The sequence below is a fragment of the Cyclopterus lumpus genome, chromosome 3, assembly GCF_009769545.1.
Source record: "Cyclopterus lumpus isolate fCycLum1 chromosome 3, fCycLum1.pri, whole genome shotgun sequence".
Taxonomy (NCBI): domain Eukaryota; kingdom Metazoa; phylum Chordata; class Actinopteri; order Perciformes; family Cyclopteridae; genus Cyclopterus; species Cyclopterus lumpus.
In genome coordinates this window covers 16,396,743-16,419,936 of record NC_046968.1, presented here as the reverse complement: position 1 = coordinate 16,419,936, position 23,194 = coordinate 16,396,743, and the positions used below count along the sequence as shown (strand labels likewise).

Genomic DNA, 23,194 nt, shown 5'->3' with positions numbered 1-23,194 from the left:
GGTGCAAATTATCCAAATGTCTTACAAGAAGGGTTACTGAAATATCCAAAAAGTGAAAACAGATGTGTGTCCCATGAATGTGTTTGTTCTCCTTTCCTGTCCCATTAATTATCTCACAATCCCACAGATTCATCTTGTCACCTTTTGGAGGGGACCCAGCCCCAAGTTGTGGAACTACCTAACTCTATATAAAGTAGTACAAATTAGCTCCATCTCGACCAGCTACAGCAGTACAATGCTTTCATACATTACTTTTAACAATCGTATGACCCAGGGGAAATGTTGCTGAAGAAACAGCCTAGATTTAATGACAATACTTGTCTACTTTTCGTTAAGAAGGATTTGAAATGCAGGCATTTTATAGTAGTAAATACTTTTTTGTAATTGTTGTATTGGGGCTTTTTTGTAAATGGTCTTAAATACTTCTTCCGCCATTGTGCAGTTGCTCTGTAAGTTATATTATTGTAGTATCAGCAGCGACAGTGCAAGAGGTACTACCACTCCAACGCGACAGAGGGCGCTCAAGGGAGCAGGAATAGCATCAATAGTGTATGTCAACATCTGATTGGTCAATCCGTGTGCTCTTCTGACGGCGGTCTGTTTGCCCCTGCTGCTTCCGTGCAAACTGGACGCGGTTTAATTTAAATCTTCCAATACAACTGCGTAGCTAAATATCCTAATTCCCTGGGTCGGAATGGACGACACTACCAAGCGTTTAGTGCAGCGACTCGTGAAACGGATACCGGCTCAAATGCTCAGAACAACGCTGGACAAGTGGGACCGCTTGACTGGGGAACAGAAGAAGTCCATGGATTTTACTCAGTCAAAATGGGCGTTAACGGAAAAGATGCTGGACCTTTGCGAGGTAAACGGCGCTCTTCCTGAAGTATGAGTTGTAGTCAATAAAAATAGTGTAAAGACATTGTAAAATAACCTAACAATAAATAACTGCATGTTACTTATTTAAAATGCTTGCTGAAGTAGGCCGTGAAATCCATTGTTGTACACAACGTTTAATGTCACTTCACTAGAGATTAACACACGCTCCTCCATACTTTGCAATATGAATCAATGTTTATTTAGATGGCGTCTGTCTGTCTTCTCCTTTTAAACATTGTTATTTGTAACGTTTCAGGAAAACGAGCTGTCAGTGAAACACCTCACAGAGCTCGAGATGATATGTAAGTCATGTGAAATGTAGTACTCGTTTGGGCAAGAGTAACGCCAAGGCAACCGAACTGGAATCATGCCAATCCAATAACGCTCCGCGTGTCCCATTGTCTCTCAGATATCATTGACAATCCAAACAAGGGGATGTGGTATGCCTTCCAGCTCATGGACCCTCAAGGTATGTTAAAATCCTTGGACCATGGAGTGCTGAAACCCGCAGCTGGTGGTGGGATCAGGGTTTTCTTTCTTTCTGGTTGAAGGTTTAGTAACTTCAGTCAGTCAAATATCCTGCTGGTGTCTGATCATCGGTTAACATTTTTTTCACTTTGTATGGACTTGCCACAAATATATTCTTTATCTGTTTGTTCCAGGTAATTGCAAACTGTTATGATGACGTTTCAGTTACTTTAGCTTATTACTTATTGTCCCTTATTTAATGTCTCTTTATTCCAGATGACGCTCACTCTGTAGAGCTGATGCAGTTCAAGGAACAATTTAAATCTCACCTCAAAGAGCTTGTGAGACATGTAAGCCAGACATTCTCCCCCACACAAGTTATTAATTATATAGTTGCATCATTGATACACATTGTTTGGGCTTCTCTGTGTTTAACATCCTATATTAAAAGTATACTTTTGACATTGCATTCAAGGTGTCTATCAAAATAAAGAAGCACACAGATGAAGCTGTATGGATTCGTATTGCATGGGGAGACACCTTCGCTCGACCCAACCACCTGAAACCAACATATGTCGTTCACTATCTTCAAAGCCCGTATGTCTTTGTGACCAGCCTGACTTTAAAGCAAAAGCCCCTGTTATCCCAGGTGAAGATTGGGTTTCATGTTCAATCCATTACATTTTTCGTACAGTTGCCAGGTTGCAGTTTTTTCTTAAGTGTGTGATGTACTTTGCAGGCCTTGGTTCTGTCCACCAGATATCAAGCTATCAAGGATGCTAACCTTAGTGGACGGAAACTCACCGCCATTAGGGATCTTCTGATGAGGAAATATCAACAGGTAGGCTGTTTCTAACTACAACCATCATACACAGCTCTGTATGCCCTGTCTCACCCACTTAATCAAATATAGCTGATAGGCATTCTTTATTATTGTCCTGTTATTGAGCTCTGCCATCATTTACCAAATAGTTTCGGATTTTGAAGTAAAGTTATCGTTATAATCTTATTGACTTCAATGTCCATCCTTGAAAAATGTAAGTTGCCATGTTCACCCTTTATGAACCTTAACTACCGGTACACTTAAATATTTACGTTTGTGTAGAAGCTTGATTTGTTCACAAAAAGTTTAAAATAAATTAAAATAATTATATATTATAATAATAAAAAAATATATATATATATAATGTTGAGTTTTCTAATTAAAAAAAGCCCAACTGTGGAAGATAGTTTACAAAAAGATTGATCTGATAATTTATACTTTGAATTTTGTTTTTGATTATTGTTTCCAGGTGTTTCCGACCAAGTATCCAAGTCCTCTTCCAGAAAATAATCCAACTATATCAAGTATGTTAATCAAATCATTTGATTGACGCAAAGCTGCTTTCATATTTTTTTATATGATCACACATAGTGAAACATTTTTTGTTTTGCCCTAATGTATTTTGTATTTTGTCCTATTTACAGACCCGCAGATAGAAAAAGAACAAGCTGAGCCTGCAGCCAACAGACTTCAGATGGCCTGTGAGGCCTTTGGTGGTGGGATGTTACCTCAGCTTCAGTCTGCAGTTTACAAGGTATTCAGAGGCATGCTTGTGTTTGGATAATACTTTCAGTTGGGTATCAAAGCTAATGAAACAAAGAGCATAAGTTGCTGTCTCAAAGATTGAATGTGTTATGTTCTTTCCTCAGTTGGAGACAAAATTCAGAGACAACTCCAACAAGACCATGTCAGAGCGGGAGGAACCCTTCAAATGTGTTGTCAAATTTGCTAGCACTAACCTTCTGGAGTCATTCAGACACTGTGCATCTTCAGGTATCAATAATCATATGTGTTTTGAGCAAGGAAACAATACTTGGGTTGTAACTGTTACAAACAGGGAAGCAATGTTTTATGATCTTGGCATTTCCATACATGGCCACAGGAGGGCGCACACACACACTCTCACTCTACACAAGAGGAAATATCCCCACTGTAATGCTCCTACAACATTATCCATCATGAATATGTCAGTATGTGTATATAAAGTGTTTTACCCCGCTGTCCCTGGATTATTTGACATGTTTAACCATGCCAACTAAATCACAAACAATTGTAATTTTTTTTTTAAGTACGTTCAACTAATTTGAATGTGCTTTTTTCAATGTATTTTACAGGAATTGCCTCCACCCCAGTCACACCTCTGCTCTCATGTATCCCCCTAAAAGGAAGAAATTATTTTGTCATCACAGACAATGGCCCGGGTCCCTCCTCACAAATGCGCCAACCACAGAACTGATGGCCGACAGGCTCTTGATTTAAAGGATTCAGTGTGGCCCGCCATCTCTAGTCCACCCGTGGTTTGCTTTTATAATTTCGATTTCATTCCATTCCTTGTTCAAGACCATGTCTTGTCAGTAGTTGGCAATGGATAATTGTCATTGTATTATTTGTTTTTGGTGTTTAAGTGGCAGAATATTACTGCCATGAAATGTTGTATTTGTACAAATTGAATATAAAAACAGGATTTTTTAAAATATTCTTGTGTTTTCTCCATGTAATTTCAACCCCCACACAAGTCATCTGACCATTTTTGATTGTTCTTTATTTTTCATCAGCTATAGTGGTACACACATTTGTTTTGTCAGCAGCTACAGCCCATAATACCCTGTGTATCAGTTTGCACAATTAAAGCCTAGGTTGTCTGTGTGAGATGAAACTCTTCACCAACACTCATGGTTGGACTACGGAGAAATATTTATATATTATATAATATTGTATATAACGTAACGTAAAAAAATAAAATAAAAATACTACACAGACACGGGTACATATTTATTATGAAAGCAGCTACATTCGAGACTAAACGGAAGTACAACGTTATTATTATTATTGTAATACATATTATTTTTATAGCGCTTTAAACGGTACTCAAAGGCACGTTACATAAGTTCAATAACAATATAAAATGATACCGGATATGACGCGACTCAGCTGTCCCAACTTCCCAGCCCTCTTGGTGAAGCAGCCTTTCAGTCAAAGTTGAGGGACAGATTATACCCTTCTATGCTGCTACAGGGGTTCTCCGGCAAACACAAATCGGGACTGTCAACATAGAAATATGGCTGCCTCTGCGACGAGCAAGGCACACAACAGAGACAGCGCAACTACTCACAGTCCAAGATGTCACGAAGAGTCTCTGTCGCAGTCACGCGACATAATCAAACCTACCATCACGGAGCTGACCAAAGAAGTGAGGACGAACATCCTCTGCACCGTGGAAGGATGTGGCAAGATTCTCCCCAACACACCTGCGTTGAACATGCATCTTGTTAAATCACACAGAATAAAGGTAAACGTCTACTAAACCCGGTGTATGCTCACATAACGTTAGTTCGGGCTTCTCGCGTAACTGCAATGCTAACTTGGCTAACTAATTAATTATCATGAAAACGCAAGTCATCCATAACAACTTCGTGTAACGTCTCACGCGCGGGTGGTGCTGAACACACGCGTTGTTATGTTTAACGTTTGATTAAAAGTTAGTTTCTCTGCGAGTAAAAGCTCCGTGACGTGATCGAGCTAGCTGCATCGTGACTAGCTAGTTAACGTAATCAATGAACGCCAATGATTCGCATCGCACGTGATGATTGGTATGAACGTCAGTGCCTTTTTTATTTTCTCTGCGCGAGCTCCGCTCTTAAAATTCACCTCGTGAACTGTTTGTATCTGAGGACAGGAATGCGTGCAGTTTCTGATTTTAGCTGTGCAAATGTTCTGAGTTAATTCTGTTTATGGCTCTAAAGTAATGGTAGGGGCCTCTTCACCTTTTTGAAATAGGACTGTCTGTCTCCTACCAATACTGAACAGTCAGCAACGTGGAGGCAGTCAAAACGTTTGGACCAAAGTTTACTTTTGACCCTGGCTCTTCTGTCCTCACTGGGACTGGGCTTTTAGTGGGAGGCAGGAATTTACTGTTGTCCCTCCATGAATGGAGTCCTTTGCCTTTTGTCCTGCAACAGTAGTGCTCTTTGTTTAAAATAGGTGAATGTGAGAATTTGAATTAGGTCTTCGAAGTAGTTCATGTAGCACAGCTAGAAGAATGTTTAAAGGCCCAATCAGGGGTTCTACTATGTAAACTATGGGTACAATCGGGTATATTTTAAAGTTTGTTATGCAATCGGTCATAATCTAAATGTAACTTTGATGGTCTGTTTAGTTGCTGTTCATTTCCATTAATCCTTGCGGGCCTACTAAAAGACGTGTCCATTACTTCAAGAGTAATGGCACATTCCAGTCCTGTATTTAGATTTGTCTTTGCCCATCCACACTTGCGTCACAGATTGTGTAATGACAGAAAATGAAGGCAGCAGCAAATTCTTTTTAATTTACAGCTATGTAAAAATGATGTCCGCTGCAGTAATGATATCCTGTTTGACATGATGACAGAGTTCTTAAAGGCTGAACAAACTCACTCTGTATGCGGCGTTCCATTATTCATAAAGTCTGACTGCAAGCATGACGCATGATATTGTTGGGCACCATAGGTGTTTTTATTTCACCTGCTTACCTTCAATGTATCAATGCACCTACATAATGTATTGTATCACTCACAACTTGGTTCTTATTGGTTGGGAAGACTTAGGCATTCAATTTGAACTTGTTTACTCATCCCAGTTCAGACTCCTAAGTTTAAAATAACTGTTCAGAGCTTGGCTTAGGGCTCCCAGAAAAAGGAAATAACCTTGTCAATGGCCACTTAGGAGTCTGTGGACTGAACCTGGAGTGGCGAAGACCGTGAATCTTTAGTTGCTCCTTCTTTTGGGCCACAGCCAGCTACTTACTGGTAACAAATAATGTCTTGACATGACTCAGGCTTCAGCCTACGACCAGATGATGTCACTAAAGCCAACTGCAAGAACATTTATTCTTAGCAAATTGCCTGTTTATGCTAACCCCTTATGATAAACCAGAGGGTGTTTGTCATCTTTAGCTGCTCAGCTCCCTCTGGTGCTCCAGCAGATGGAGGTGACCTTGGCCACTGGAAGGCTACAGTAGTAATGACTGTTATGGAGGGTGATGGTTTGTCTGTTTTCACTATTCAACATGCATTCAGCGCAGGGGCTGTTACTACAACAAGTATTATTAAGTATGCTATCGATTGACTTTAAAGGTTCTATATGGGATTCAGAGCATTAATGTAGCCGTTAACTACTAGCTGTTATTTTAAATACACATCACATGTATCCACTGACTAAAGAAAGCAAGGTAATGTACAACCATCAATTTATTTTCAACAGTCATAGTGACACATTTAAATATATTTAAATTGGGATAAAAAGACAACATTTTGTAGTTGGTCAGCATAGTTGACATTGAGTGCCTTTCACAGCAGTTACTGTAAAAAAGTTGTGGGTCAAGTAAAACCTCAGTTCAGCCTAAATCTTGGAAAGTCTGACAGGCCTTTCTTGACATTGTGATCAAGGAATTTGAAGTATTCTTTAACACTTACTGTAAGCCATTGCCGCCGAGTAAGGGTATGATAAAAACAACCAAAATGCAAATATTTCTCTGCTTTGTCCTCTCTTGTCTTACGCTGGTATTGTCACCCTCAGGATGGTATTGTGAATCCTACGGTCAGAAAGGACATGAAGGGCTCCCAGAAGCTTTACTGCTGTCCCATTGAGGGTTGTCCCAGGGGGCCTCACAGACCCTTCTCCCAGTTCTCATTGGTTAAACAAGTAAGCCTTTCCTCCAATGATATGTAATCCTATTCACGTGATCAATGAAATATAAGTATGAGGTCTCATTTCTGTGGAATAACTCCTAATGAATAACTTGGCACCAAATATGTTTTGTTTTGTATTATATTCAAATATATTGTTGAGTCTTTGATCTGTTTCATTGTAGCACTTCATGAAGATGCATGCAGAGAAAAAGCACAAGTGCTTCAAGTGCAACAATGGCTACAGCACAGAGTGGGACCTAAAGAGGCACATAGAAGACTGTGGGAAGACCTACCACTGTACATGTGGCTGCCCCTATGCTAGTAGGGCTGCTCTACTCTCACATATCTACAGGACAGGTCATGAGATTCCTACAGAACACAGGCATGTACCTGCATAGCCTCGAGTGATTTGTATTACAACTTGGCTTTAGGTTTGGCTAAACATTAATTTGTCTTGCTTTCTCTGTATCTGTTGTTTCTTTTTCAGAATTCCTCCTGTAAAAAAGCGAAAGATGGAAAAGTTGTTAAGTGGTCCTGAAAAGGTCAAGACCAATGAGTCAACCTTTCAGATCATGCCTGCTAGTAAAGAGCTGACGGAGACTGTGCTCCCTTCTGACACAAGTGTTCATATCCTCAACTCAGTGAATCAGAACTCCAACCCCCGTAAGAGCCTCCAGAAGTTGCTCCTACCAAAACCAAAGATGGCTTTGGTCAGTGTTCCTGTGATGCAGCTGTCCCACTTGCCTGTCCTTCTTCCATCTACAGAAAGCGGGGCTCTGAGGTCGGTAGTGCTGGCTGTGAACAGTCATGGGTCCGTCAGCACCCTTCACCTCCTGCCACATGGAGCTGTAGTACCCCAACTTGATGCTAAGAGTTTGTGTTTCAAGGACAGCATGCCTACGTCACGCTCTATCCTGGGGTCCATTAGCACTGGGGTGCAGGTCAGTCTGGACCTTGCCAGCACAAATGACTTAGCCAGTCTGGTAGAACAACGGGGAAGAAGCACCTCCACCAACATTCAGACAGGCAAATCGTACTTGTCAGAAATGCCCCCAGGAGTGGGGGTTGGGGAGGGAATGGGGTTGTGCTCAGTGGGCGAGTCCTCCGTGTCGTCTTGCTCCCAAACAGACATAAGCGTGAGTGCCCAAGTCCTCCTGCCAGTCAGTGTTGAAACCCAGACGTTCTCCTCCCGGACAAAAGCCACATCCTCTATTGGAGCTCAGACAGACAGCCACTGCATGGGTCAAATTCCTTGTTTCTCTTCGTCTGTACCCCCATACAAAACCAGGCAGACACAGACATATTTTGCCCTGCCACAATCAGATGATAAGGCTCAGCAACAGGCTATCCTGTGCTCTGAGCTGTTCGGCAGTGACTCCCTCAGTGTCTCCACTCAGACCGCTCTGGACATAAATGACGCTCTCACCGGAAGCAATATATATGAGGACTCAAAGTCCACAGGTGGTGGTATGTGTTTTGGGGTGCAGACGGATGAGCTCAACTCAAACAACATGGCAGACAATCAGACCCAAACAATGACCTTGTTAAATGACCTAGAAAACATTCTGTCTGACAGCATGTCAGGCCACCAGGTGCTCACAGTGGCATCTGAGGGCTGCGGGTCAGTGCTAGGATCTGTTCAGGAGCAACACAATGGCATTGACTTTGACTTCGAAGAGTTTCTCAATGCTGTGCACATCCAGACACAGACAGAGGAGAGTGAGCTGGGAGGACTGGGTGGGGACACGCCGCTGGAGTCCCTGGACATCCAGACCCAGACAGACTTCCTTCTGATGGATGAACTGGACCAAAGTGAGGGACCAAGTCGAACCCAAGCCAGCGTCCTGGAGCTATTTGATACTCAAACTCAGACAGACCTCAATTTTCTGCTCAACGCCGGAAGCCACATGCCCCTGAGTAGCATTCTACGACATTCAAGCTTTTCTATGAGCACAGAGTCTTCGGATACAGAAACACAGACAGATATTCCTATATTTGCCACAGGTCTCCCTGCTCAGACTCCTGTGAGTCAGGGTGAGCATGCCAGACTGCTGAACAGCACAGAGACACAGACTGTGACCAGCCAGGCAGAGGGCCTGGGTCACCTCTTCCTAACGAGCAACGAAACACAAACTGTCATGGATGACTTCTTGTCAGCAGACCTGGCGTGGAATATGGAGTCCCATTTCAGCTCTGTGGAAACCCAGACATGTGAGGAGCTCTGTGCTCTCTTTCAGCATCCGGAGAAACCCAACAGCTGAGGTCCTCTTAGTGAATCTGCCTAAGCTTTTGCAGTACAGGTTTCTCATGTCTGCCTGGTTCTGTAAGAGGAATCAGTCAACGCTGTCCTCCAGCGGACCACAGTCTTAGCAGTAAGAAGTCTGCGAAAATGTCTTTGAACATTCCACTGGAGACGTCATGTCCAGAGCCTTTCCAGGTACATATCCTGACAGCTCGGCTGCACTTTATTTGCTCAACAGGCATGATTCATCAGCTCCTGTGACAGTTTACATATTTATTTGCACATAAAGTAACATATTGTATGTGTATCTTGTCTGAAATGTCAGTTTACTTTAATAGTTCAGTGTATAACCACTATGAATGGTGTTCACTGTTTGGTCTTACTAGCCGTTTATAAATGACTCAACATTTCATCAAGGACTGACATGTTGAACTGTGTGTGGTTTGTCAAGAAGAGGCTTATCCGTGTGTTGGTCTGTATGCCAGCTCTCAGATATGCATATTCTGCATGAAAACAATGTCATCTCAGCTAGTATTGTACATTTAGTTTACGTATATGTTTGGAAATGTGCATGAAGCATTTACTTGGTCAGCAGAACAGAAACATAATATATCTACTCTCAGCTTGTGCTTCTAATGGCTGCCTCATTGATGTTGCCTTGTCAGCGGCAGCAAGTCAATAAAGTCTAATAACTTCCTGCAAGCATTGCAGCCTGTGGAAACATATTGGCTTTATGCTTTCCAAAATAAAACCCCATACAGCCTTTAACAGTGACCACGGCTTTGCTCAAAGCTGTTGGGATGCGTCTCTGAAACACAGCGTTACTCATACAGATGTGGCACAAGTAAAAATGAATTAATCGTCTTGTAAATTGTTGCGCACCTTTCATTGAAATGTGATAGTGAAGTTTGATGTCGCGTAAAACACATTTGTTGTGTCTCTATCGCTAAGCAGTCAGTTCAAGTAAGTAAGTCGACTACGCTGTCATTGTGTTTGAGTTATTCATTAGTGTAAGTGTAGCCAGTCTCAGTCCAGTAACGTTACTGTACTGAAACACATCTTGGATTAGAGCAAGGATTAGCACAGAGCCATCGTATGCATTCAACACCTTATTTTGACTGAAAGGAGTCCTGTCCAGTATCTTTCGCTGAAATCATCAGATGTTCCAACCTTACCGGAACGCCGTATTTTAATTTGTTAAATCTCCTCTCCAAGTAGCTAATCTTAATGTTTTTGATTCGATTATATTGCACTGAGTTACTTCGTTAAACACAGGCACCACACTCAGACCGTGTTCTACTCGGGAACCGAGAGCTAAAGGCCTTGATTACTTGTTAATTTTGTTATGCTGGTGCCTTAACTCAAGCATTAGCTTTAGTTATGTGCTGCTTTAAAATAACTAATACTTATCCTCAATAATAATACTTAATACTACTCAAGATTATAGAAAAACAAATTTACAACGTTGGCATTTTTCATCATTATTGGACTGTCCCCTAATCATCCTCCATAATCTGTTTGTTCTGTTACATAAATAATGCTTTGCAGTATTTTATTGAAGGAAATTAGTATGATGGTTTTCATCAAAGGGTTGGTAATGTTGTAAACGTTTAGATGTTTGTAGAAACTGAAGAATGTACAGAACACAGCACTGCCCAAGTTTAACATGCTATATTTGTCTGCACCATGTCCAAACAGTTTAAGGATCATTTACCTGTGTTAATAATAACTTTGCTATCTCCATAGCTTCTTCCTGCTGAGTGGCACAGGGATTTGATTTGCTTTAAACATGACTATGTAGAAGCCTTATCAGTTACAGTGCTTTATTTTCTCTTTGTAGGGAGTGCATGCAGATGTTTTCCCAGCACAAAATATATGTTTTAGCAAAATGAGTGTGTTGCCTGTAGAGTTGATGGTTGCCTTGATTCATTGTTGAAGCTACACTACAAATGTTCTTAATAAACCGCTGGAAAGTGTATATTGTGCTCATTGTCACTTATTGTTGAACAAGGGTGGAAGAAAACAACCTTTGCGTTCAAACAATACAAAAAGTGTGTGTGTGTGTGAGAACAGCAAGAGAATAACAGTGACACACATATACCATTTCAACTGAAGTATAAGCAGACCTTGACGAGTGATATAGAGCCATTCAGTGGACACTGCATATGTTTTGTGTGTGTGTTTTATATTTATCACAATTGGTGTCTACTGAATACAGAAAGGGTTCTCACATCTAAATCAGTATGCTTGACTCTTTAATTCAGCATAGTGAATAAAATGCACAGATGTGTTGGTGAGGCGTTATTCAACCTGTTACATTCTGTTCGCCTGTACTAAACTTCTAAACGGAACTAAATTTGATTTGGGTGTGCAGACCCTATTTCTGGTGCCTTTTTATGATGGAACAACATACAACTATCTTTTCGTGTCTTTCATCTTTTCAGCTTGATGCAGTGACGTTTTACTGAATATAGACATCTTGAATCCTGGCTTGTGTTGGATATTGCAACTCTTTACATATATGTTTTAAGGGACCATTTTATTCTACATGCACATTCAGGTAAGACAAAGGTTTTGTCTAATTAGGTTTAGGTGACAGCTGTGGTGGAAGATTTCTATGTTTGATCAGGTGGAGAGTTGTGGTTAAAATATTCAATTGCAACAAACAGAGTCTCCGAAGGAATCAAAGTTGTCTTTCCGTTTATTCAAGCTTGCAAGCTGGGAAAAGGGTTCAACAGCCACGTATCTCAGTGAGCTGCCGAAATCTCTTGATTCATACATTGTATTACATCGTGATTTATACAAGCACATGCACCCCCCTCCAGGGCCCACTATGACGACAAACGAAGAAACCGTGTGAATGTCTTGGATAAGAATTGAGAAGAACAAAGAACAGAGTGTATTGGTTTTCGATAAGGCATATGGCCATCTGTCCTCCTCCCCATCCTCCCTATTGCTCTGCCCTTGAACCAGTTCACAAAACAACACATATTTTTACCGTCACACAGCTCTTTTAAATATAGAACAATCCCACTAAACAGATCATTTAATAAGGGCAGCTCAACAACAGAGGTATAAAAAAATAAAAAATAAAGCAATGTAACAAGATCATCCTAATGTAAACAAAGCAATGTACCAGTTGTAAATAATGTTAGCTGGCCTTTAGAGACCAACATGACAAACAGTATTCAGGATCTCGGCATAATGTTGCTCTGATAGCCTTGTACATTGGATATCAGAGAACCCTCACAATCATCAGGAATCACCTACTTTATTAAGTTGGATACAATAACATTTGACAGAGCAGAAGCAGTAGTTTGGCAACAGTTTATGCCATTATCACGTAGAGTCACAGGCTACAATGCAACACGTACGTTCTTGCAGCTCTGTAGCTCGGGGCTGTGGTTTAAATGGTAGAAAGTGTGAGGCAGGCGCACTGTCATGTTTCTTATGAGGTAGCTGCCCTGTTGCTAGGTAACTAGAACAGTTGAAAAAGCACTTGTGGGAACTGGTCAGAAAAAACAAAGGCGCAAAGGACACTATAGCTTCACATGCAATGATCTGTTCACTTAACTGTTATGGTTAGTATGTTCTGAAATATGCCAAACTAAAGAAATGACCTCTTTAGCGGTTAGTTACTCTGAACATGTCTCATGCCTTGATTTATTCCTTCAACTAATTTAATGGATACATTGTAAAATGTGGTGAGTCTGAGGCATTCGCGATTAAAAACAAAGATAAAACAGGTTGTTTTTACTTTGTTGAACCGGAGAAGTTCAAATGATTGCATACTACAAACACACAGTCTTGCTTGGGTACAAATGGGCGCCTGAGGCAGTGCTGGAGAGGAGGGCCTGCGTGAGGCTCCTGGCCGCTGAGTAGCTTGTGCGGTGCACTGTGTCAGGTTTGGAAGACACAGGTACATGATACCTCTCGGGTATAGAAACACTCACAGCAGAGAACAAGTGGGGGTTGTGCGGACACGTCCAGTACTTGGAGGTCAGGACTGCAGAGTAAGTGGGCAGCTCTGGGTTGGCAATATGGTCCACTCTAGATCCTCTGGTCCCGCTCTTCGCATCGAAGATGAAATTGTTTTCCTCTGTGGTTTCTCCTTCTTGAGCCTTCTTGCCACTGCAGAGCTGGCCACCGACTCTCTGAGGATTCAGGGATGGCGATATAATTGGTGGTAAAAAGGTGAAGTTTTGAATAGGAACCACCGTACACCTGTGTTTCTGAGTCTGAGTGGCTCTGTTGGCCGAGTATCTTGAGGGGAGATGGTGAGGCTGCAAACACGTCCCTTCCTTCTCTAGCTTTTCTCTGAGTAGAGGTTTTGAAGTGGTTTTCTGCATTGAATTCAGGACAGACCATTCTGAACCATCTTTCTGCATAGCTGCCACCGATCGTGTATGCTGGTTTAATGGGATGGATTTCTTCAAGTTGTTCTGTAGGCCCACACGAGACTCACAGCGGTGCTCTGCCATGCTGGTCGAGCCGTTCGCATCGGGGAGTGTTGGGTCAGCAGGCAAGGCAGTCGGGTTGTCAGCCGGCTTTGATTTCTTGTCCCCCTTCTGAGTCAAAAGTATGCAGCTCAGTGGAGAAACTCTGGCCCAACCATGAACCTGTTTTCAAAACAAATATGATGTTAATATGTTTAAAGAGAAAATGCATCCACATAATTACTTATTGAGCCGGATGGATGTTAAAATTATGCTAATATTGGTAGGTCAGACCGATATCAGGGCAAAATACTTTAAGTGTGGAAATATAATTATTCAGACATATGTTTTAGATTTGTTCTTATTTTTAAATGATTTTGCCGCTGACTCCAAACAGTGATGGAAGACACTATAATGAACATTGGGCTATACAAAATAAACTGAATTGAATTGAATTGAACATGCATTGTTGGTACAACCTACTTCCCTTCATCAGATTAAGGCAAGGTTTGCTGTAAGAAGATATTTATTCACTTACAGCTTCTTCCCAACCAGAGTAACAGTGATACTTGTGTGGCTCCAGCTCTTTCATGAAGTCCTCCTCACTCAAATCTAGAAGGACATCAACATGTCTCCTCTCTGGTGTCTGCTCCCAAACTGCTTCCTCCTGTGTTGGCAGCTGCTCTTCTGATCCATCCACAGCTGTATGATCCACTTCTTTCAATGTCGCCATTATGTAATTAGCTCCATGGTGATATCTAGAAGAAGAAGAGAAACATAATATACCGCACTAACCTGTAAGACATATACATTGTTAAGTCACATTGTGTTGTTTTAAACGTTAGAAACCACCAATCTTTACTCACCAAAGGTTAGAAATGGGTTTGGTCTCCATTCCCACATCTGAAAGCACCATTCACAAACAACGACCCATCGTGCTGAGTTGTCTTTCCGGTCGGCAGTTTCCCCAAACCGAAGTATAGAAGAATGCCTTGAGAGACTGCAACGCCGTCGCCACAGCAACCCGTAGAGGCTGCACGGGGAAGATGTGACGTGTGTGAAAAGAGGGAGGGCCGAATGCGCTGCTGCTCGAGCTCAGTCTGCTCCAACTGAATTATTACATCTCTGTATTATGCAATGCGTCTTAATTGACACGGTACCCCCTGGTAATCCTGTAGTGCATATATCAGTAGAATATAATACAGTACAACAGAATACATGAGAGACTTCAATAAATCGAGTTGTTTTACCACATTACAGACAATACAGTCAGTCATTTATTTCCTGGTGACAACAGACCGAGGGCCATGCCACAATGTGAAATAGAGGAAGTTAACCGGTGTGTCACTTGTGAAGGAGGACACCATTTTGGTGTGTTGCAACGTTCAGTGCTGCACGTAGAGCATCAGTACGCGTCACACTCGTCAGCTGTGAGAGAACAGTGCGTGTTCATCACATGGAAATGAAAACCAGCAATGGTCGCTACCGATAGGACAGTTTTTTTCTCTTTTTATTTTTAGACAGTGTGATATATTTTTCACACACCGAAATTTAAAGCGACCTACACGATCTACAGGAGAAAACAACGGCTTGGTGTATTGGTCCAGAGCTGCACCGTGTCAACCTCTGACGCAGCCGCAGCACCTATCCGCGAGGAAGACACTGGCACCTGACGACGCGCTGGTCTTTCCCATCACGACCACCTCGGCTCTGCAGTGCTGCATTTTATGGAAGCTGAGCCTGTGCATCCAGTCGTGGTCATGTTGCCTCCAAAGAATTGCCTGCCGAGGAACTACAGCTGCATAGCCGGACTGTTCGGAAGCCTGGCAGCGGCAAACCCGCGGCTTGAGGATGGGGACGATTTCGATATGATTAGCAGTCCCTGTGAAAACACCGAGAGCCCCGTGGTGGAGGAGAGACCACGGGGCAGAGAGATCTTCCTGAAGCCGCCACAGAGTCCAAATCTGCGTCGTAGGTGCAAGTCGCTGCCCACACCAACAGAGCGAGCACAGTTAGAGATATCTCGCAGCAGAAGTCCAAGCAGTCAGAAAAAGGTCCGTTTCGCCGACTCTCTGGGCCTGGAGCTCATTTCAGTGAAGCACTTCAATGATGCAGATGAGCCAGAGGTGCCGGAGCGCATATTGGCCAAACTACCCAAAGGACACCTCCACCTTAATCATTTGGACACAAAGTTTCCACGTGCCCCTGCGCAGTCTGTGTTCATGGAGTTGCAGTTCACCAACCCAGGCACGCTACCCGGCTTCGAGCAGAAAGTGAGGGAGGTGAAAGTCATGTTAGAGACCGTTGTGGTGGACGAATTCTGCCTCTCCGGGTTCGTGCGTGTGTTGAATCTGGCTTTCGAAAAGAGCGTTTCTTTGCGGTATTCTCTGAACAACTGGATAACATTTATGGACAGCCTGGCGTCCTATGTTCCTGACTCAAGTGCTGGTGACACTGATAAGTTCTCTTTCAAGATAGTCATGCCCACTTACCTCGACAACGGAGGAACATTTCAGTTTGCAATTAAATACTGTGTCGGTGGGAAAGAGTTCTGGGACAATAATAAAGGGAACAACTACAAAGTGCGGCGTAACCGGTTCAAGATGTCGCCCCCGCGGGAATGGGAGAATGGATGGATTCACTTTATCTGAGCTTCGTCGTGCTTGTCGTCTGCTGTGACACGCTGCGTGCGTAATTTGTGCGTAACTGATTCCCGGGTATCTAAAAGTATGTCTGTATTTTCATTTTCTGCCATTGCCAGCTACACACAGAGCTGTGACAGTGAACATAATTTGCCATAATAATTCAAATATTTGCCCCGCTGTTGAAACAGATGTAGGGTCGAAGACTACAGTGGGTGCCTGGAGAGGGATCCTGTTGGATAATTTGCCTTGATGTCAGGGCTCTCTGTGCAGCGTGGTGCCCTTTGGGAGGGCACGGTCCCGTTATGTAATGTAGAAACACGTGTCACGGGAAACTTGCCGACCAATGCCGACTTTGGGCATCACTGTTCCTTTCAGGAGATGCTGTACAATGATTTGGTGAGACGGAGATGTTTAATTTATCAGTTTGTTTTGCATGCGTGCAAATATATTGTCTTGAAGGGAAGCAGAACGCATCGAACCCAGTATCATATTCATAATAGTCTCCTGCAGGCTGGGAGTAACATACACACATTGTCTTATTGAGTTGACGTACAGAAATATTTGGCAGGTTATTTTATATTATATTAAAAAAAGTAAGTCCCAGTCATGCCATTGAAAATGCCTTATTTAAAGCCTTGATTTTGAACGTTGTGCAGTGAATATTTTGAATACAGTTTGTTCTTCATTAGGCTTGACTAGACTAAATGCATTTGATGGCTATCATCCTTAAACTTTAAAAATAAAGCATACAGGCACTGTGAATTAGTGTCTCAACACAATAGTTTGTCATAAACCAGTCATATATTTGCACCTATTCAACACACATTGTATATTTCTTTGCTGAATTATTGCAAAAAATATTTTAATACTTTGCCAAATTCAAAAGTCAAGGGTCCCCAACCAAAGGTCAAAGGCAATGGAAACATTTTCTCGAGGAAAATCAACAGCTTATTTGTAACTGCATCATTCATCAAATCATAAAGTGTATAACTCATGGGCTTCCACACTCTCATAGCACTGTGATAGGAAGCAACCACTTGAGCAGGGTTGCTGTCCCACCAAGGAAAATACATTTAGTAGCAATGTTTGACAGGTTCAATTTACCTCAGATTACATGCAGACTCTTCTTCTTCAGGTTGATTATCATGAAACAGATGTTATTTTCACAGTAATTATTTTCTAACGGATACATTCAAAACGCAATGTGTATTCATTTATAGTGTCGATTGCACCGTGTAACTGTTTTTCATGCAGTGTTTCTGACAAAGTAGCTATTACACAGATGAATGTGTTTAACTGGCTGTAAAAGTACATGATAATATCCTCAGTCCCATTGTGCAAGAATAGTGCTGCTCCTTACACCTGACTGAAATGTTTCATACTTAATTTTCAAACCATAACCCTTGATTGATAATTATTAACCAGTCTACCATTTCTAGACAACAGCTTAACCATACATTTGTAATTAATCCAATGGCGGCCAGTCTTCCAAACCTGCTTCAGACCATATGTGATCATGTACTTTGTGGCAAACAGGCTTGCATGTCATAGGAAATTGTGTTTAAATTGAAATGCAAATATTCATTATGCTTTTTGTAAGTGTATGATATAATACATTGTTTTGGCCATCTAGAAAGTTGAGACTCCAGTTCAGAAGAAGATGAACAACAAACAGGATGTTTTTAATTCTAGTGCTCTAACTGTAATCTGAACATCACGTTGTCCTTTTGTTTACATCATCCTGGCCTCGGAGGGAGGCTCTCCATTTAATGAGGCCATCAGGTTGTGATGATTCCTGGAACCACTTAGTTTTGGAGCACTTCCACTGTGAATCCATCAGTAATGTTGGTCTCTAAATCTGACATGTTGTTCGAATAGTTTTGCTGAAGTGATAGATGGCCAGCATTGAGTTTATATTTGCTTTCTCTACATTTATCACACACATACCTGCATTTTGTTCACCTGTTACTGTGGATATATAAGGTCTGGCCACAACAGAGCTTACTGTGTGTTATGTTGTTAAATCAGTGGGTATTTGCATATTGTCTGCTTGGTCTGTCTAAACTTTTTTCAAACATTCATGCTGTGCAATACCAGAAAACATGAACTATCCAGGCTGAGACTTCTGATGGGGACACGAGATGCATCAATACCAATTCACCACTGCCAACACAGAATAGTTTTTGGGGGATTTTAGCACGTCCTGACAATATTTACTCTGTTAAGACAACAATGTACCGTTTGAGATTGCTTAGATTACTTGACATAAATAACATTGAACTTGTCGTGATGTGGAAACTAAGATACCAGTGCTAGGTTTTAGCCTGGTATGTCCCACACTGCTGTTGTTATTGGTGCATCCCTACCATGAAGAAAATTAAGGGCTTCTGGTCTAATTAGATTTTCACCTCAATGAATACATGACATTTTGCATCATAACTCACTGATATATAGCTATGTATATAAATGTCTTAATGTTTCATATTGAATGTCTTCCTGTTACTGTTCTATGGTGTGTGTATTGTGAAGCATTTTCAAAGCAAAATTGAGAGATAAATTGGAAAAGTTTTCTTCAGATGATCCTGGAAAGTTGGAATGTAACGTATCAGTCCAAATTTAACAAAAGTCTAAAGCACACACACACATATATATATATATATATATATATATATATATATATATATATATATATATATATATATATATATATATATCTTCAATATCATACTATCTGCTTGTTAAATTGGTAATACCACTAATCATTCTCAAAAGTGATGTTTATCACAGAATCTCCCCTTGAAACATGTAACAGAATGTGAGCAGTGCTTGTTTGTGAAGAAGTTGTGATTGCGGATGGATGAAAACGTGGACTCTGGATAATGACAGGGGGACATATCTGGGCAAGACAGGTAATGCCAGATGCGCTTATGAGCGACTAATGATTGTAGCTGATACTGAGCAGACTCAGCCAAAGCAGGTCTAATGCACTTTTAGTGAGAACAAGGAAAGGGGCAGTGTTGAAAGTCACCATATATATGACCTATTCTGTTAATAGCTACTTAACAAGATGTTTTCCATTCTGTGTCCTGTTTTATTGTTCTGTCACTGTGAAAAGCCTAAATCACGTTTGTCTTATTAATAACCATTCTATGGCACTGCATTGAGTGCCACACAATAAGTTTTTTGGTTTTGTAAATCCTATGCAACCCTCTGTTGTAACATCTGCAGTCATTTGACTGTGGTAATCTATATTGTGTGCTGTCTTTTATTTTCTCTTTTGCAGTGAACCATGTCTGCATGTCTAACATACCTTTATTTATTCCATTTAGTTTTTTTATGTAACCTATATTTTGGAAAAACAATAGTTAATAAAGGAATTTGTGATGGAAACTAAATACTCCACTATTTCCCAAAGCGTTATCTCTACCTCTACATCCAATCTAGCAATACTCCAGTTTCTGTTATTATAATAGAAAATAAGATATTATATATATAATAATAATATATATAAGAAATGATATATATATATATAAAGCATTTCATTTTCAAAGGGCTGCTGCTGGTCCCCATTCATAATAGCCATGTCCTTGAATCGATTACAGTCTAAGTACACGCCCCCTTCTGTTTATGGAAAGGAAGGGAGGGGTTGGAGTCTGAAGCAGGAAGAAATGCAGGGGAAGCAGCATATACAATATCTTATTAAAAAGCTGATCTTAACATAGTATGTTTTATCTTTTTCACCTTTGCAAGTATGTCTTCAAAGCCCTAATAGTTTGTTCAGCTATTTAACTGTAAACAGACTTAATAATGCAGCTGCTTGTTCTTCAAATCAGCTTAAAGTATTTTGGTTAACACATGTCAAAATACAATCTATCGACAATCTCTACTTCTAACAAGCATACCAGCTTTCTTTCTTAAATAGCATATTAACGTATTAGAAATAATAAGCCTGGCATGTAATTAAATAAAGCTACAGTCTAGAGTCCACCGACAAAGCCTTCAACACTTAATTATAGAAATTAAATGACGGATAATGGCACTGTAATATAATGCGGTCTTAACTGATGGAAAACAAAACCTGCTACTAGAGTTGTTTTATTTAGACAAAACTAACAATGAATGTGTGCTGCATTTAAAGCTTTGTCTGCGCATGTGTGGGTGTACAGTGTAGTATTGGGGCGCTTCTGTGTCAGATTAGCAATATGATCCTGCTTAATCTTCATGTCAGTGAGGATAGAGCTGTGTTGACCCCCATTCAGAGGAAGTTGAGTTCAACCTTGTTTACTTATAGTCATGTTGAAGGCATCCTGGCAGTTTGTAGCTGCTCCGCTTGCCAGCTCAATGCTTTCACCAGTCGATGTGAATCCATATGGCCGGTCAATAAAAACCTGCTGTGAGATTAGAATTTAATTCCATAATTAGAGCTACTCAGCTGCTCAAAGTGGAAAGTCACATAATCACCCAGAATACAGACACAGAGGGAATACAATATCCAATGTTATTGAGTGGTGAAACCGGAAATTAAGACATGCACCGTTTGATTAGACAGAACAATTGTCTTGTAAAATACATGAATTATTCTGTATGAACATCAACTAATCATTTTACAGTGAGTGTGTTTCCAATCACTGGATATACATACACACAGCAAAGTGCACATGTGGTATGCTTGTCCGTGTAATTACCACACTGTGGTAATCCGGAAACATTGTGTTATCACTGTCTGTGTACCAACAGCTGCTTATATAACAGCCATGTGATGATGACGTTCTGATTGTTCTCTCCCTTGGGCGTCTGGCTTTATTAGACTGCAACCACAGGGTCATTTTCATCACATCTGCTCCCGCCTTATCCGAATTGCGTCCTGCGGCTCTAATAATGTGGTTGAGTCGACGCACACAGGTTTCATGATTTCTAGTTTATAAAATTCATGTGCCATGACATTGATACGGCCATGGCACACTGACTCAGCCACCACGGAGGGCTGCTGAGTCAGTTCAGCCATAACCTTGTCTCAGTGAGCACTGGACTTGAATAATTAATTGGATAAATGGTCTTTTAAAATGTGTGTCTACTCGCACCAAGATGGCTTCCTCGTTCCGTTGATTGCAACCGTTTCTTGTGCATTCTTCCTTTTTGTTCTCCTATGTGTAATGTGTAAATCAAATCTATGTGTAATGTGTAAATCAAATCTATGTGTAATGTGTAAATCATCATAACTCATGTTGCTTTCCCCAAAACCTTGAACTTGTTAAAATAGCTTCCTCCCTTGTCTCAAACCATATTCATTCCTAAATACATGTACATTCACTTATTCACAAAGAGGTGAAAATCAGATGTGGCAGGAGTCAGTATGAATCCATGTCAAACTGCCCGCCTACCTTTCTCATCCTCTTCCCTCTATACGGCACATTTATTATCTTATCTTTTTATGCCCACTGATTATTCCTTTCTCATAAGGTTTTTTGTTATCAGTATAATCTTTTTTTATTGTCTTAACTAATTGGATCCTGAGTGTGTATCGCTTTATTCAAGGTTGGATTTTGTATGTACGTATTCATAATTGTGTTGCCTCAACCAAACAGTAATGCACTTTCATGTCTTTTGCTGAAATTGTGTGAATTCTTTATGAAGGCCCAGGTGAGCCAAAACGTGAAATGTCCAAAATACATTTGTGCACGTTGTGATTTAATATGCTGTTTTTAGAGTTGTCGAACAGTTCACAAAGACATTCAGTGTACATTGTGAAATATTGATGGAGGTGGCCAGGAGACTGAAGCAGATGCAGGTTTAACTTTTGTCCCATTCATGTGAAACCATATTATTAGGTCAACCATAAACAGTCAGTTGTACTACATATCTGCTTTTTTGGGTAAAGATAGACAAATAAACTAACATGAGCACACTCACACACACAAAAAACAACCCAAAAAACAAAAATCCTACTACAGTGTATATACCCTGTATGCGTGGGAACCTTTCCCTATCTTGAAGAGGCCTGTTTGTGAGCCAGTAAGAGGATTTGTTTCCCACACACTATATTTAGACCTGGTAAAGGAAATCGCAGCAAAACAATGGCAATGTGCCAAATCTGCATACTACACTTAAGTCTGATAAGCGTTGTCATTTATAACAAGACTGACTACTTAAAAACAAAGAATTGACCCATGTGTAGTTACTGCTGTTCTATGCTCACGCTATAGACATTTTCTTAATGTTCCGGCAATGTTTGAAAATTGCACAGAATAGGTGGGTCCTACTTCTCGAAGAGACAATAAGAGAATCAGAATCAAAGAGAATGTGCCTCATAGCAAACTTTGGCTCATTGTTTTGCTGTCCAGCCTTTCTTATTTACAGCCTTACAACCTTATTGTTTTGGTTTTTCAGCTGTAGCAGGCAGTGGAAATGCTCTGAAGCCCCACTGTGCACAACCTGCTCAGCACCAAACAGCAGAGAGGCACAGTTAACGACTAGCTGATGAACATAGTGGAGCATTTAGTAGCTAAAGACCCAGATATTTACCTCAAGAGTTGAGAGACCAACACTGAAGCATTGAATATTGGACCTACATTCATCAGGTATGAATGATAATGTTGCTCTGTAACAGCTGGATGTATAAACAAGTTACTCTCTGCTAACAAGTTTGCCATATAATTTGAAAAGTGATGATGTCTTCACAACTTGTTTCTGCTGTGAAGACAAAACAAAACAGTTATTGCAAGGTTTACAAAATAGACACTTTACATGCAGCAAAGGGAACACGTCTGACATTGAAGAACTTAAATTAATTTATACATATCCTGAAGAAGTATTCCT

General features: G+C 40.9%; 4 protein-coding genes across 4 annotated transcripts; 3 read left to right on the top strand and 1 right to left on the bottom strand.

Moving 5' to 3' along the window:
- Positions 1–550: 550 nt before the first annotated feature.
- cenpn (centromere protein N) lies at positions 551–3,866 on the top strand. Its single transcript, XM_034563008.1, has 10 exons — positions 551–865; positions 1,136–1,181; positions 1,289–1,348; positions 1,624–1,697; positions 1,823–1,996; positions 2,087–2,188; positions 2,640–2,694; positions 2,815–2,924; positions 3,040–3,163; positions 3,505–3,866. Exons 1-10 carry the CDS (start codon positions 695–697, stop codon positions 3,624–3,626), a joined length of 1,038 nt encoding a protein of 345 aa, XP_034418899.1. The 5' UTR covers positions 551–694; the 3' UTR covers positions 3,627–3,866.
- A 454-nt stretch (positions 3,867–4,320) lies between these two features.
- On the top strand, positions 4,321–11,274 carry atmin (ATM interactor). Its single transcript, XM_034529411.1, has 4 exons — positions 4,321–4,679; positions 6,943–7,068; positions 7,238–7,437; positions 7,543–11,274. The coding sequence occupies exons 1-4, from the start codon at positions 4,449–4,451 to the stop codon at positions 9,314–9,316; spliced, it is 2,331 nt and encodes a 776-aa protein (XP_034385302.1). The 5' UTR covers positions 4,321–4,448; the 3' UTR covers positions 9,317–11,274.
- A 708-nt stretch (positions 11,275–11,982) lies between these two features.
- Positions 11,983–15,095, bottom strand: si:ch73-103b9.2 (uncharacterized protein LOC100150067 homolog). The gene is made up of 4 exons (XM_034529300.1): positions 14,984–15,095; positions 14,600–14,766; positions 14,272–14,491; positions 11,983–13,916 (listed from the first exon to the last, which is right to left on the bottom strand). The coding sequence occupies exons 3-4, from the start codon at positions 14,464–14,466 to the stop codon at positions 13,089–13,091; spliced, it is 1,023 nt and encodes a 340-aa protein (XP_034385191.1). The 5' UTR covers positions 14,467–14,491; positions 14,600–14,766; positions 14,984–15,095; the 3' UTR covers positions 11,983–13,088.
- Positions 15,096–15,117: 22 nt separating this feature from the next.
- LOC117728598 (protein phosphatase 1 regulatory subunit 3E) lies at positions 15,118–19,010 on the top strand. The gene has a single exon (XM_034529301.1). The coding sequence runs from the start codon at positions 15,461–15,463 to the stop codon at positions 16,382–16,384; it is 924 nt and encodes a 307-aa protein (XP_034385192.1). The 5' UTR covers positions 15,118–15,460; the 3' UTR covers positions 16,385–19,010.
- Positions 19,011–23,194: the final 4,184 nt, after the last annotated feature.

What these genes read in the sequence shown, in the direction of transcription:
- cenpn (XM_034563008.1), top strand. Translation starts at nt 695, where the DNA reads ATGGACGACACTACCAAGCGTTTAGTGCAGCGACTCGTGAAACGGATA. An exon ending in CACAGAGCTCGAGATGATAT is followed by an intron (nt 1,182 to 1,288) that starts GTAAGTCATGTG and finishes ATTGTCTCTCAG; the next exon opens with ATATCATTGACAATCCAAAC. An exon ending in TCAAAGAGCTTGTGAGACAT is followed by an intron (nt 1,698 to 1,822) that starts GTAAGCCAGACA and finishes ATTGCATTCAAG; the next exon opens with GTGTCTATCAAAATAAAGAA.
- atmin (XM_034529411.1), top strand. Translation starts at nt 4,449, where the DNA reads ATGGCTGCCTCTGCGACGAGCAAGGCACACAACAGAGACAGCGCAACT. An exon ending in TTAAATCACACAGAATAAAG is followed by an intron (nt 4,680 to 6,942) that starts GTAAACGTCTAC and finishes TGTCACCCTCAG; the next exon opens with GATGGTATTGTGAATCCTAC. An exon ending in AGTTCTCATTGGTTAAACAA is followed by an intron (nt 7,069 to 7,237) that starts GTAAGCCTTTCC and finishes GTTTCATTGTAG; the next exon opens with CACTTCATGAAGATGCATGC.
- si:ch73-103b9.2 (XM_034529300.1), bottom strand. Translation starts at nt 14,466, where the DNA reads ATGGCGACATTGAAAGAAGTGGATCATACAGCTGTGGATGGATCAGAA. An exon ending in ACTCTGGTTGGGAAGAAGCT is followed by an intron (nt 13,917 to 14,271) that starts GTAAGTGAATAA and finishes TTTTGAAAACAG; the next exon opens with GTTCATGGTTGGGCCAGAGT.
- LOC117728598 (XM_034529301.1), top strand. Translation starts at nt 15,461, where the DNA reads ATGGAAGCTGAGCCTGTGCATCCAGTCGTGGTCATGTTGCCTCCAAAG.